Source organism: Chanos chanos, chromosome 5 (genome assembly GCF_902362185.1).
Source record: "Chanos chanos chromosome 5, fChaCha1.1, whole genome shotgun sequence".
Classification (NCBI taxonomy): domain Eukaryota; kingdom Metazoa; phylum Chordata; class Actinopteri; order Gonorynchiformes; family Chanidae; genus Chanos; species Chanos chanos.
In genome coordinates, this window is record NC_044499.1 from 13,119,459 (window position 1) to 13,135,062 (window position 15,604).

At 40.1% G+C, this 15,604-nt stretch overlaps 1 protein-coding gene across 1 annotated transcript; it reads right to left on the reverse strand.

Moving 5' to 3' along the window:
- Window positions 1-3,496: 3,496 nt before the first annotated feature.
- abhd17aa (abhydrolase domain containing 17A, depalmitoylase a) lies at window positions 3,497-6,579 on the reverse strand. The gene is made up of 5 exons (XM_030774360.1): window positions 6,425-6,579; window positions 5,362-5,756; window positions 4,892-5,086; window positions 4,602-4,781; window positions 3,497-4,309 (listed from the first exon to the last, which is right to left on the reverse strand). Exons 2-5 carry the CDS (start codon window positions 5,739-5,741, stop codon window positions 4,084-4,086), a joined length of 981 nt encoding a protein of 326 aa, XP_030630220.1. The 5' UTR covers window positions 5,742-5,756; window positions 6,425-6,579; the 3' UTR covers window positions 3,497-4,083.
- Between the last annotated feature and the right edge of the window lie 9,025 nt (window positions 6,580-15,604).

Genomic DNA, 15,604 nt, shown 5'->3' on the forward strand with positions numbered 1-15,604 from the left:
GTACCTCTGACCACATAATTCCTCCTTAGAAGGACACTGAGTTCAAAATATCTATTGTGTTAACTATAACATGAATGGTATGTGCCATGAGTTATTTTAGACTTGGAATAACAAAGAGGAATGTGTTGTCCGGTGTTTAGAATCCATCAGAATCTGTATTTATGCTGGATTGTACTGGGATATGGTTATTATACATTATACTTATACATAACACTTGTTACATTAACACTAAAACATGTCTAAAATAGCTGTAATGTCTTGAGTAACTGAGATAGTTGTAACCTCCTGAGCTCAACTATTTGACCAATTATCTGCTCAGTGATCTGTCAGACCCAGTCACATGTCTTGTCAGTCGCATGCCTTAAAATAATGAGCTGTGATTGGCCGCTGCATGACACCATAACATGAGACTAGTCTTTATCTCCATGATTTAGTGATGTTATGATTTAAAGGTTTTGTACAAAACAAATCTGTGTGACTGACCTCCATAACATTTTTACTTGTTGCTCTGCCAGTGTTAACCACAACTGGTTTTTCATGCATCGCTTGTGTTCTCCCATAATGCTTTGTCAGCAACAGCGTAAATGAAATGTCATGGGATTGACTGCAAAGAATAAACAGCTCAGTATCTTGCCTCAAGAGGCAGCTGTTAGCATGTGTGAACAGATGGTGAGGTACTCTTCCTGAATTCATCTGCCATTACTTCTTCCTTGACAGCTACAAGGAAACATAACGTTTGGGCTCACTTGAGGGATTTTTAAAGAAGATCTTCCTAAACGAATTCCATAGGAAACAAGGGTGCAAGAAGGAAGTCAAATCAGAGAAAACAGGTCTGCCACCAATATCCAACTGTAAAGATGGTCAGAGATGGCACAAAACAATCAGTGAACATACTGAAACGACATTGCTGAGACTTCTCGTTCCAACGAAGCCGTGCTCCTCTTTGAAATCACTCTTATAGTCATTAAATGGAGTTCTCCCATACAAACAACGGTCAGATCAGAGAGAGAGAGACGACAGTCAATCACATCAGATTGACAGCGTCAAGAAAAGAGAGAATCTGTCAGATTACTTTTTTTTTTCCCCCAAGATTCTTGTGGACACAGCGCTGTCTTCTCTTACGACTCTCGATGAGGACATTAACCAACACAGCTTTCTTCTTTAAAAAAATCACGTAGCACTAGATCATACAGACAACCTCCTTGTCACTGACTTGATTTCCAAAATCATAAGAAAATGTGACTTAAATTCTTGACTGTAATTCTGTGCTGCCAGTCACTGTCAGTTAGCAATTATATGAATGCGGAGCTATAAATTTCTCTATGAATAACAATTTGCTGTTATCAACTCCTCACAGGCACAGACTCTAACAAAAGATTCTAAATTGTCACACATGTTTCCTGGTGATCGACATTCCTACATGAGTTTGATTACTTCTGTTTCCCTGACTAGGTATCTCTCACATAACCACTTCTCAAGTTTGCCTAGGGTGTTTTGGCTAATTTTTGAGAAGATTCCATGAGTGTAATAGCTATCAGTAATACAGAGTGTGTCAACAGCAAAAGTATGTAAGTATTCATATAGGTTAAGAAGAAATATGTTGTCTTTTTGCCATTACTGACAATCAGAATCAGGTCATAATTATACTCCTGATTTGTTTGGTTTTAAATGAGAAGTATGATGAGGAGGTAATCACCTGATGGCAGCTGATGAGTTTAAAGCACTTGTGAATATGTTTAAGACTTAGAATAAAGCGACTGATTTTTTTTTTTAAATGTTGTAGATGAGATAGTGATAAACAGTGATGAATAGACTGGATTGCCATGTTGCAACATAAATTTGATGTTTTTAAATTGCTGTTGTTATTTGTTCTTTCCCATTAATGTTTGGTAACTTTTGCATTTCAAATTACTGTATTCATCATTATGCAAAGTTATTATTCTGATTTTGCATAGCCAATTATGGATGATTATTCTACCAAGTGAAATTTCCCTTACCCTGTAATTTGTTTTAGCAAGAGAACAGTACAATAAAACCTGTTGTATACTGAGCAAATATTGTGATCTGACAAAATACCTGTTCTTTTAAAAATGTGAAGAATACAACTAAAAATCAATGCAAACAATTCACTTGATTTGTCCTCTCTAACTAGGCATAATGTGTGCTCTACATTCACCTGCATTTTAAATACATGTCCACTAGGAGGCATTCATGTTAAAAAAAAAAAAAAGGTGAGGAAATCCTGAGTGTCCCCAACCACACATTTAAATAATCCTTGGTTGTACTTAAAATTAACTTAAGGAGGAAAATGCTGATCTAACTGTTAACACAATGAAATTTGGTTTGATGAAAATCAACAAAACAATTTTTTAAAAGAATGTTCTTGGGCTAACACAGTTGAATGCTAACTAAATTCAATTCAAGTTCTGGAATTAAACTGCCTAAATTAAGTTCTGGAATTAAACTGCACATTTCATGCACACAATTTCATATATGAATTATAATTCATAAAGGCTTTATCTGGACATTGATATATTTTGTTTATTGGTATTTGGACAGCTCAGTCCTTCTCGGGACCACAGTGCCAATGAGATTTAATTAACAAAGGTGTATGCATACAGGAGAGTACAGTGGAAAAACATCTACACATATTATCTTTCCTGGTCAGTACTTCTGGGAGCATCTTCCAGCACTATTACATGTTTGAACTCATGGGACAGCTTAAAAAAAAGAGAGAGAGAGAGAGAGAAAAAGAAGCTATTCAAACTTATGTAGAAGGTCTTCTCAGATTACATGTGTATATATGTGGTTGTACGCTCTTATAAAAATAGATTTACTAAGTCATGTTAAATATCCTTCAAACAACAAAACATTTTTATGACATCCATTGTATACAAGATCCGCTGATATAATAAATAGCTTCATATACAAACCTTTCTATATTAGGAAATACCAAAAAGAAAGATCTTTCACAAATTGGTAATAAATCTTCACGTTTTTGGCATGCATGTTCAAAACAAATCCATTCTTCTCGCAGCACTTAATCGACCTTGATCACAAATGCTACAAGCTCACTGGCTAAACAATGCATCCTAATGACTGTTCCAAGTCCAAACACACTGAGGTCAGGAGGAGAGTCTGTTTTGGCATCTGGAAAAGCAAACAAGCACAGAACTCCTTAAGCCAATAAATTGGCTCAGACAGAGGTGATGATACAAAGTGTCTGTGTAATTTAGTCATGCCCCCCAGTCATGGCACTCCAATATCAGCAAAACATCTGACAAGTTCAAGGGGAGAGGATAGCATCTGCTCTCTAGCATTGTTCAAGAGAAGGATAACTGTAGGCTAATAAGAGTTCAGTCAGGTTATCACAGTGGGTCACAAAGATTTCTGACACTGTTTTGGTTCCAAGGAAAGAAAAAAAAAAAAACAAAAAAAAAAAGACCTTGAGCGTTTAGCCAAATATATACAGACATAAAATATCTAATAGGGCAGGACACCAGCCTGAATCCTGAATCTTTACACATTTCCCAAAAAGGGAGAGAAATGGGATTGGACGGCCAACGTAAAACTCAGAAGACACCGCAGACAAGGAAAGATAGTTCTTCATTAGCAACAGACAGACAGGCCAGGACATTAACAAAAGAAAAAAAAAACAGCTCAAACAACAACATTGGCCTGCTCAAATCAGGCAAAGGAGCAAAAAAAAAAATCAAGTTCACGGTCCTCAGAGTTTATTTCATAATCGGGGTTTCAGAGAGGTCAATATAAACACGTAACTCTGGGCCGTCTGACAAAATGCACAAAAGCAGCCAAGTACATAACACAGAGACAGAACAACTGCCCGGAAAAAGTGTGATGACAGCAATTCTAATTCTGTCACCACAGTTACACAGAATGGACTAGGCTGGATCACTCCTGGTGTGTGATGTTTAAGGTCATCTCAGCTGCCTGGGCCTCACTGATGTAGTGTTTTACGGTGATCTGAGCTGCCAAGTGTTAGTGTGCGTCTTCGGGTGACATTAGCTGCTTGGTCCTGGCCCGGCACTGGTTCTAAAAGGTTCTAGCCCGTCGTGGGGTTTTTCACTGGTATTGAGCCGTCAGTTCTTGGCTGATGAAGCGACGCAGACGCTCTAGGTACTGGCTGTACAGCTCGATGTCGTTGTGCCCCGCCCCCTCCACCCACAGCGGCTCCACTGCCTTGGGGCAGCGCTCGAACAAGGCCAGCCCATGAGAGAAGTCAATCACATCATCCTCGGTCCCATGGATAATCAGCACCGGAGACGTTATTTTGGACACTTTCTCAATGCTGAAGAATGGTGAGAGAGAGCAGTGAGTGAACCACAGAGATCACATATGAGATATTGCAGAATCTTATTAAACAATCTACATAGGCAGAGATTGAAACTATGGATGTAAAATTCACTATAATGTAAAAGTCACTAGAAAGTTGCAATAGTAGTTGCAAAAGCTGAGAAGATCTTTATCCCACTTCACAAAAAGATACTGATCTTAAACCACAAAATTTGGTTACGTAAGCACAGAATTACCTATTTTTAAATTTTACAAATGCATCTAATCAGGATAAAGATTTGTCTTACTTGGGAAAGGCATCAAAGCAGTATGTTTTCTTGGTGTCTGGAAATGCCACCCTCATGCCAGAGGTAAGGGGAGAGTGCAGGACCACAGCGGCACACTCGTATCGAGATGCCAGATCAACAGTGGGCACGGTGCCGATGCTCTGCCCATAGAGGATTATATTCTCCGGGCTGATGCCGTACCTTTGTTAAATTGTTAGGAATGCCATGTCATTTATTGACTTCTGATAAGGAACATGTAACCTAATAAGGTTCTTCATCCATTCAAGACACAAGCCTCATGTAAAGCTCACCTTGTGCGTAAGGCATGCCAGGCAGCGTCTATGTCTGCATAGAGGTTCTTCTCTGAGGGCCTGCCTGTACTGACCCCATAGCCGGAGTAGTCATACGAAAAGATATTACAGTTGATGCGTGTGCCCAGGCCAATGTAGAAACTGCTCATCTGACCCAGATCCACAGCGTTGCCATGGGAGAACAGCACAGTGAACCTGTCACACATGCACAAGCAATAATAACAACACTATTTATACAGCTAACTTAGGCTGAGGGTGAAAACAGCAAGAAAATAAGAAAGTGTTTGGAATATAAATAAACAGCTCAACCGCATACGTTTGTGTTTTCAAAAGCCAGTAAGAAACCTAATAGGCTAGATTTTGCTGAGGTGATAGGAACAGTTCACTCAAACACACTTGTTTTTGGGGAAAGTCCCTGGGCTGGGACGGCCCATTCCAGTGACATATTACTCCGCTCAGCATGCCCGTACCTGGCTGAAGGGGCACAGCGGATGTACATGCAGCCCACTTTGTTTCCGCGACTAGAGCGAGTAAGAAAGACGTCGGTCCCGTCCAGCTCTCTCTGAGAGTACTGAAACTCTGCCCGTTCTGTCAAATGCAGTTTCCACCTCCCTTCTCCACTTCTGTCTGCAAATCCCCCACCAACACCACCACCGCCGCCGCCGCCAGACAGCCGTGAGCGCAGACCAGTGGTCCCAAGGTTTGAGGTGACCGCAGGCCCGGACTCCATGTCCGGCAGGAGGGTATACGTTGGCTCTGGGGGCAGAAAGGCCAGCTTTGCTGCAATACGGCTAGGACATGGTGGACAACAAAAAAGGCTGCACAGTTCCCCAACAGATAGGCTATTCATTTTTAATCAGTTGAGCTGTAATAGTAGGAGAGAGAGAGAGAGAGAGAGAGAGAGAGAGAGAGAGAAATATTACAAATCAATACGTCAAACAATTTTATTTATATACAGCAATGAGGTTTACTTTTCTTATAATGTGGCACGTCAAATGAGGAAAATGTTTAGAGGAATCAACTCAACGATAGGCATTAGCGTGGATAAGATACTACCCAAGTAACAAGTTAGTGCCAACAGTAGATCCAGGAAAAAGCGTTCGCTGTTATTTATGTTTTCGCTTACACCAGCTATCTAGTAGACAGTTCTCCGGTGATGTGAAATTTGTAACACTTAACTTCTTCCTAATAAAGTAACACTGGTCTTTTATCAAACAAACAGAACCCATTACATTACCTAACCTTAAGTTAACCAGCTACACAGTTACATGTAATGTTCGGTTAGATTAGCAATTTAAGAAAAAAAACACAGCTTCTCATTCATGTCATATATACGATATCCAAATATAGAAAATCCTACATATCTCTTTCCAAACACCACAGAGGCAGTGGAGATAAAGAAAGATAGGCTATCCCTTCTAAGTGTTAGGAGATTTTACAATGTGAAATTAGTTAAGCCTACCGATTTGCTGACAAGTGTGCGACCAAAGTGAAATATCGTTAGCTAGTGCCATAGTTAGCTAGCGTACATACCAGTACCAAAAGGAGTCGAAGTACAAAATAGTCCTCAAAAGTTCCTACAGACACCAGAAAACCTCAGAACGCCCAGAACATTTATCTTGTAGTATGACAACCATTTTGATGATGTTATAAAAAATACAGTAGCGTTAACAGCTTGACTATGACAGCAGGCTATTAACACCGCTTTGATTTTTTTCCACGATTTTTGCGTGTCTGACACCGGAAGTGACGACAGGCGCATGACGAACATAACAAACGAAATAGACACACACACACACGCACGCACGCACGCACGCAAATACAGAGGACACAAATATAGTTGTTCTCTTACATTTCTATTGATAGAACTAATAGAAATTATATGCAATTAAAATTCAACAGAAACGAAAATGTTAAATCCAACATTTCAAAGGAGCACAATGAGTTTTCTCTAAGACCTAGGAAAGAAGAACTGTCATTTGTTATTTGGGTAGTGCTTAATTGTCTAGCCCAAATTTAAAAAGACAGAGAGAGAGAGAAAGAAAGAACGAACGAAAGAAAGAAAAAAAGAAAGATAGAGAGACATTTGGTTCTGAGAATGACCCTGAGACAAACAGGCTGTTTCCGTATGCAGCCAACACAATAAATTAATTAACCATTCATTATGATTATATTTAAAATCGTATTTATTTATTTATTTATGTACTTACTTACTTACTTATTGCAATGACACGCAGTCACCACCAGGTGGTAATCATGACTTTTCAGGGCGAGGGAGCGTGCGTGCGTGCGTGCGTGTGTGTGTGTGTGCGTGTGTGAGTGTGTGTAAGAGAGAGAGAGAGAGAGAGAGAGAGCGAGAGAGAGAGAGAGAGATGGAATGACTCTAATTGCCTATCAACTCAACTGCCCCACAAAAAGGCAGCTCATCACTGACAGCTAGGGCAGGGATGCACACTCAAGACAAATTAAGTAGTTCCCAAGTTTCTGGCTTGCAACTGTTATCCAGCCTATTCTAAAATGCATCTCAGTCACCAAATCAACAAATAGCCTATGTAACTCAGTGAAGAAGACTCTGTGATTCTATGCGTTATTTCAGTCATCTAACATTTTCAATTCATGTGCAATATAAATAAACAACCAGAAGAGATATACTATCTGATTTATTGCTGAGCTTTGTTTATTGATAAATGCTTTTATACTTGTAAACATGATTGAAGGGACTCCTGTTTAAACTTTTGGCTGAAAATACTTTGCATAACGGCTCCCTGGTGTTCTCCCTGATGTTCCTCTCACCCACAGCAGTGCAGCGTGATGCTAACCCTTCAAAAAGAAATATTACTGTTCTCCCTAGAAAACAGCAGCCCCTGGTTCTCTCCTCTGTCTTGAACATACACTCAGCACTTTATGAGCTCAGTTCTTTGAAGTTCATAGAAGAAATCACTGCCTTTGATCTAGTCGAGGTATTTTCCATATTATGCAGCAAGACGGTTTCCTCCCTTAGAGTTTTAAATAAGTGGAGGGACATTTATGTATTTAAAGATAACACATGCTGAGTTCTAGGTCTTTCCTTGAATGCTTTTTCTCTCTTTAATTTGTCACATGGCTGAGCATTGTAATTTGTCATACAGAAGTATCTCATGATGACAGCACACTGGTATGTGCTGAAACATTGCCACCGTCATTTTTTTTAAATTTGATTTGAGATTGAGTGGTAAAAATTACGTTAAAGCGCTAAAGAGCACAAATAATATAATTCCCCTCGCTTTTACGAGACTGGCAACTGAATACTAACACCATGCTACTGATGGGACCGTTACAGTTACAATGAAAGCATAAGAGATAGGCTGTACTATCTCATATATTTTTCATGTCCTGTCGAAGTGACAGGTGATGAAATGCACATCTCCAATGACTTCGCAATTGTCTTTTGCCCAGGTGTGCAAACCAAAACGCAGTGCTGCGTGCCAGCTAGTGGACTGCACCGCCATAGAGTATTTGTAATCCCCCCCCCCCCCCCCCCCCCCACTTTAGTTGAATAAACATTAACATTAAGCCTGAAATAATCTTTAATTTATAATATTAATGGATCAACTGATTTCTGAGCGCACAAATGAGAGAGAGAGTATTCTTCTCGGGCTCAGGAATGGCATGATCATTTGCAAACCGTTTATTTTTCTCTGTTATGTGGACGAAACTGTTACTGACCTGTGTAAACATGATTATTTATGAATGGGAAGATTTTTGGAAATTGTGTTATAACTTGATCGGCCCGCTGTTTCCGGAGAGGGTGCAAAACGCCAGCTATACGGCGACCCTTTTATCCTAACACACACCGACAAGACCGCAGCAAGGACTTGGTTGGATAAATCAGTGAGGTAGCAATCATTTTAAGATGCTCTACATATTTAAATATTGCTCAGAATTGGGAAGACGTGTGCCTACACGTATTCGTTTTTGCTGAAATGTGTCTCATTAGAATAATGACGTTTTGTTGACTGCTCATTTGGACCCGAGCCACGGCTGCTGCTGCTTTCATTACTCAACCACACCTACCGTTAGGCTACATCTCTTTGATTCCCACAGCATCAGCACGGATCCCCGACTGCACGACCAGTCTCTTCCCCTGCAGTTGCCATGTGCAGTGTTCTTCTGGTGCCATGACATAAAAGCACACTCTGTCATCGCGGAGAGAGCGGAGGTCTCAGCGCGTTTTGGGTTTAGTGCGCACAAGCCAAAAAGACTGCTGGCTGAAGGATGTCAAACCAGCGCACATGATCTGTCCTGTGGCGAGGCAGGTGCAACGGAGAACCGGATTTATTCACAAAAGGCAGGCTGGGGTTCAGAGGCTTTGTTCCAGACTAAATCCTGACACCCTGTCGCCCAACCACTTGCATTTAGAGGAAGTACATCTACTTGGATTGGAGGACCGCTTGACATAATATTGTCATCAAACTTACCAGGTGAGACATTCGATTTAGGATGCAGGTTTTCTGCGGAAGAATGCTCTCGGCTCGCCTACCAATGTTTTATATGGTACACCTACATTTCCGTGTGGAATATTTTCGTGCTTGTGAGCTTATAGTGAAAATAAATGAAATTTAAGGGAGACAAAAATGTCTATTCATTTCATGTGGTGTGCAAATTGAGCACTGTTGCAAAACCTGCTTTAGTTTGCAATTTGTTCACGTGCAGGACGTCTGCGAAAGGCTACAAGGTTGCGTAGGGTTTTTTTTTTTGTTTCATGGCTTTGTATTGTAGCTTAAGCTCAGGTCGGTTGAAATGATCATATCGTCCCTAGGATGTGATATTCAACCTCTACTGCGCACTACTTATGTAAACTGAATTTCCATTGTCAACACTGTCTTGTTGACATAGATAATGGACAGTAGGGATGGTGATATGGTGTGATGATCTTCTCCGAGAGGCCTCTGAAGGATATATGTTCACACTAACATAAAGTGAGACATAAGATGAAACATCTAAATCTTTTCTCAAATATTCTTCAGGAGCCTCTGTAGGTTTAAAAATGTTTAAGATGTTGTACTGTGGATCACAATGCAGACAAGGTTAGGATTTGCCAGTACAATTTTTTCTCAGTGTATTGTGGTATCATCAAGTGTTTATATTCTAATAAATTCAGTTAGCCCTTTCACAGCATAAAATACCAGCTGAAAACCACAACTTTTTTTCCCCAAAAATCCTCTTTACACGTTTTTTTCACACTTATTACTCAGGCAGCACCTTTTCCTGAGTGAATTCAAATTTACCTCATTGGCACTTCAAGCTTTACGGCTGTTTGCTATTCTTTCTGACTCACGGTCTTTAAGACTCTGAGTTTTATCACTACATCCATTGCTCTCAGTCATTGGTTAATAGGTTTTTGGCACAGGACAGAAGGACATAAGCAAGTTCACAGGAATAAATGGTTCAAAAAGAACTGATGTGTGAAAGAAGAGAAAAAGGGAAGGAGAGAAAGATAAAAGCCTGAGTGGTTGTCCTGGAGAAAAGGCTGATTCACTCCCACTAAACATTAAGAGAGTGAGTGAGCATGGTGTTGTTGTCCATCATTTTTCCAAGGCCAATGTGACACTGTCATAAACATTTAATGCTTTCCCCTTTAGTCCTTGGGACTCATATTGGCAGTTTCAGATCTTTAAGTGACCTGGGACGTGATTTTGCACAAGTTACCACTTTAATACTTCAAATATTTCTATATTTTTCATAATTCAGATTTGAGTGAATAAAATCTTCATAATTCTGATACTACATTAAACACATTCTTCATCAATATTGAATCTGTTTTTTTCCCCCTTCATAGTCGTATTAATAAGCCTAGTGCTTATTAATCAAATAGAAACCTCTAGATAAAATGATGCCCACTGTCTGCCAGTAATTGATTTCAGCAGTAGTCTGCCACAGTTTCCTTCTATAGGTTTGTTTGGTTTCTTAGTTATGTGTTTTCTGTGAATAAATGAATGTCTGTTTGTTTGTTTGGGTGTTGTGTGTGTGCGCGCATGTGCGCGCATGCTCGTGTGTGTGTGTATTTGTGTGTGCATGTGTGTGAAGGAAAAGAGAGCAAGATAGTGATGTTGAGAGAAGAAGAGAGAGAGAGAGGGGCAGGGAGACTGACTGACTAGATCTGAATGGCTTCCCTGTTATCGTAGCTTTGCACACAGACAGCAACACAACAGGCTGTCATTGCAGGTGCTGCCTTCACTAGACAAAAATAGCAGGTGCCTAGGCAGGATAACTCCCTAACCCCCTCTCTCCCTAAAGAGAGCGGAGTTCCTCAACAGAGACACTGAGCTACCAAGGGGACCTCCTCCAGAGACTCAAGTGACCAAGTATGACTCCAAAGCTGTTGTCTGGGCTCTGTTGTGCATGAGAAGAGTTTTTCCATCTAAAAGACTGTAACTTTTTCTTTCTTTCTTTCTTTCTTTCTTTTTTTCTTTCTTTCTTTCTTTCTTTCTTTCTTTCTTTCTTTCTTTCTTTCTTTCTTTCTTTCTTTTTTTTGGTGAAACCTTTGTCAGTTTCAACACTCAGTTTATACAAGTGTTCTTCTAGGGGCTGGTAAGCTATTTACTCCTTCTTCCCATTTGTTCAAGGGAACAAGAGAATGCCCTTAAATCATAACATATCATTTATCGTATGCAGTCACATGAACACCTGAGGTTGTTTAAGGGTTTGATATGAGCATGACACATTTCTAGCATGATACAAAATAAGGGATGTGAACCCAGTAAGTGGCAGAAAGTATGTATGGAAGCAGTGAATATGGAGAGGATGATAAGTAAAAGAGAGTAAAACAGCTAAGGAACATATTAAACTACTCATATTAGAGGAAGGAAAACCTTAACATTTAAGTATAGATAACTTGGTCAGGCAACTTTCATTTGATTGGTCAGAATTTGAATACTGGTTGAAAGGTTTAGAGTGGTTGAAAGGTTTAGACATGCGACGTACAATATCCAACACTCACGATAGGTCTTAGAGTGCCATGCTGAGGTTCCCGTCAAAAAGTGAGGGCGTTGGCTCTTTCATACCTCCTTTGGAGATTTGCATGTATTGCTGTACAAGGGTTAACTCACCAGTCCTGGTGAGAGATTTAGAGACGCAGTGGCTGCCTAGGGGGAGGTTTGCACATCTCTGGCAGTCCTGTCACAGCTTAGGGAGCACGCCATCCTTCACCACGGCAACGCAGTAAATTTCCCGCCCTCCAGGGGTACACTCCGTCATTTTTAATCTTTCCTCAAACCCCTACCTACCTCTCCCTTGGCACTCTTTCATCTGCTTTTAGCTCTCTTTCCTTCATTTTGTTGATGGTTTGGGCGCAAGTATAGCTTTTGGTCTCAAGCACATTTGTAATCAGGCTTGGGTGATACGAAACGTTAAAAGAAAGACAGCAAAAGTTAAAAGAATAGACAGCAAAAACAATCCCAGTCTTAAAAAGGTGTAGACTGGCTATTTACACTGAATTAAATTCAAATTGATAATGTTTATGATTATCTGAGACACTAGTAATGTACAAGTAAATATGAAATTCACAGAATCACAGCAGTAAAGCAATAAACCGTCGTCCACTGCTTGCTGTGCTCAATTTCCTTATATCTGTGGATAAACATGTCATGTGACCAGCTGTCACTGACTTAGGTAATAAAAGGCTATGGAATGAAACCAGGTGATGTTATCATTAGTCTGGGATGTTCCAACACCACTAACATCCACTTTACTGTCAGAACAGACTTTAGAGGTGTCAGCTAGAAGTCTGTCATTGGCCTCAGCCTTTATAGATCCTAGATCAAGACAACACATACACTCCCAGCTTGCGCATGTGACAGTGGAGCGCAGAATATTAATCACAAAGTAACTGCCTTTTCAAAGTAACTGCCTTTAACTGATGTATTTTTCTTTTTATTTAAGGTAAAAAAAAAAATAAAAAAAAAAAAATATATATATATATATATATATAAATATATATATATATATATATATATATATATTGGGCTTAGTTTAAATGCGTTGTGAGGAAGAGTTGTCATACAGCTTTACAAAACAGAAATTTATAAAGGTCAGTTCATTAAACTCCTGTTTAGAAATGGTTTGTATTTGGAACGGTAAGCTTTGTATTTGATGTATTTCACATCGGTTTGTTTTAAAATAGTTTATTGCAGATAGGATAGATTAGTAACACCCTCCTGAGAGTATGAAAATATTGACTCAAAGCACTGCTATGGTGAGTGCCAAGACTAAGTTTGACCACACACAATTTATTTTTTTTTCCATGTTGTGTAGGAGGTCTGTTGACTGTCATATTTGGTTATCATAGCTATGCTTGGGCTGTTAATACATTAAAGACGCTTGGAATGCCAGAGACCCTACTGTGCTATTGAGGACCCTTGTGAAAGCAGTAAACGATCCCGTGAGTGGCATGTCTTAAAGGCGTGTACCTACTGAGAGTGGGATCACAGAGGCCCTGCTGGAGAGGCCGTTGCCACACTGACCCGATCACCGTGACCCGAGTCACTCTAACTGCAGGCCGTGTATTCACCAAATGAGGTTGGGCGAAGGGTTTGGGGGAAGGACAACATAGGACGCTTTGATTCTGATGTCAGACTGAATCTAGGATTTGATTAATGAGAGTTTTAAGTTGAATTGATTTTAAAGAAAATGCCCCCACTTTAAACTGTCATTTCTTCAACAATTGTTTTTGAAATGCGTGAGGTGAATGAGCTCAGTGCTGCCTCATAGTTGCTATGATACACACACATAGCTTACCCCCCCCCACACACACACACACATATTTAGCTAAGTCTCTGTGGATTTCTCCCCTTGATTTGCTTTTCAGTGAGCGTCCCTAATGCAGCACGTGAATATTCATACACATTCCTCTGGTATTAATGCTTTGCTGGTCCTTGGGGCTGCTGTCAGTTCTCTTTCTATGGTGGCTGAAGGGAACATTATCTGGTGCCAGTTGTCTACCGCAAAGAAACAGTTCTGAACTTAGACTCATTTTCCTCAGTGGTAATACATTATCCTATTGCACAAGTATGGCAAAATGTCTGCCTGTGCTACCCCACCTGGGTTTTCATTTCAAAGCATTTATTAAACTCCAGTATATTGGCCAGAGGTAATTTAAAATACACGATGAGTAACTACAGTTCACACACAGTATGACACACAAACCATGCGTCTGCATGGATGTGATAACAAAGCGCGTGAGCCTAATAACAAACTGAGAGACATGTGGAATGCAGTGTATTTTAACAGAAGTACCGTGCTTTCATATCGTTTAAATAGAGCTTTTTGAATTCTCTCTGCCTTGTAAAGTTCTGACAGAAAGGATTCAGATGGTATATTGTTTCTGCCACAACTCTTAAAGCTGCATGGCTCGGTGATTACACTTTGTTTTACAGTCTCCTGTCATAGATATACTCATTATATATTTATTTATCTCCCCATAAATACTTCAATCAGCAACAAAGCCAATTCCAAACATGTGGCACCGGACAACAAAGAGACTACGTCAGCGCATGTGTCTGCTCCCTGGCGACATATGGTATCCACTGGCATTCTTCATTTATCTCATAAACTATTTGCTATGTATTCATTCATCCATCTATTGATCTAACAAGATGGGAGTTTTGGTGCAGGTGGCATCCTGTGTGATATTGGTGTTTATAATGAGTTCACCCTCTTCTCCCAGCCACCTCCTGCTTATGCCCTGTGGGCAAGTTTGGTTTATTTGTCTAGCCGAGGGACGCAACAGCAGTGGGAGTTAAATCACCAGTCCTCCGGTTCCCATTTTACTTTGCAGAGTGCCACATTGGGAATAGGCACCGGGGGTATGCGGTTAGTCTTTAACCCTGTCTAGACCGTCCTGATGCAGGCTGTATAATGGCGTCCAGCTGTTGAATGGAGAGTGTGAAAAGACTTGCCAAGAGACTGTGTCTGTCTGAAAGCAGTGGTAGAACTGCTAAAATAGCAGTTTAACCCCTGGCTCTCTCTGGACGCTCTCTGAATGGCTTTGCTGCTCTGCATGTTGATAATGCAGTAGGAGCATCTGTGCGTCTGACCTCCGCGAGGCCTCGCTGCTTTCCTTGGCTCTTTTTGGGCTGATTACTCTGCTTTCAGTTTAACCTTTAAAGAGACACTGCTCTCTCTCTCTCTCTCTCTCTCTCTCTCTCGCCCTCTCTCTCTCTCTCTCCCTCTATTTGTGCACTGAAAATGAAACTTATTGAATCGCCGTTAAATAAATCAGTGAAGCTTTCTCTCTCTTTCTCTCCTTTCTCTATGCCCTAGCTATGAACTGATTGTGGTACATTTTGTAAATGTAATGAAAATAATTTAGATTGAATTGTAAAACCTCACTTTTGTAAATGTATGATCGTTAGTAAATGTATGATCGTTAGTAGTAATGGAGAGACAACTTCTATAGGTCTAATTGGATCCACTCCACACTAAAGCATTTTAGTGTCAATGCTTAAAAGCACTTTTACTGCCAATTTATTTTGACATAGTGGTAAGTTAACAATTTTTTATCTCTAACCACCAGAAAGTGAATCGCATATATGTCAGTTTTTCTGCCAGCAGGATGATAGTTATGCCACTCAGTATTAGCAGAACATGTGGCTTCAGTAAGGGTTTCTAGTCCATTATAGGAGAAGCATACATATAGGAAAACAAAACAACAAAACTACCATTTTCTCATCACCT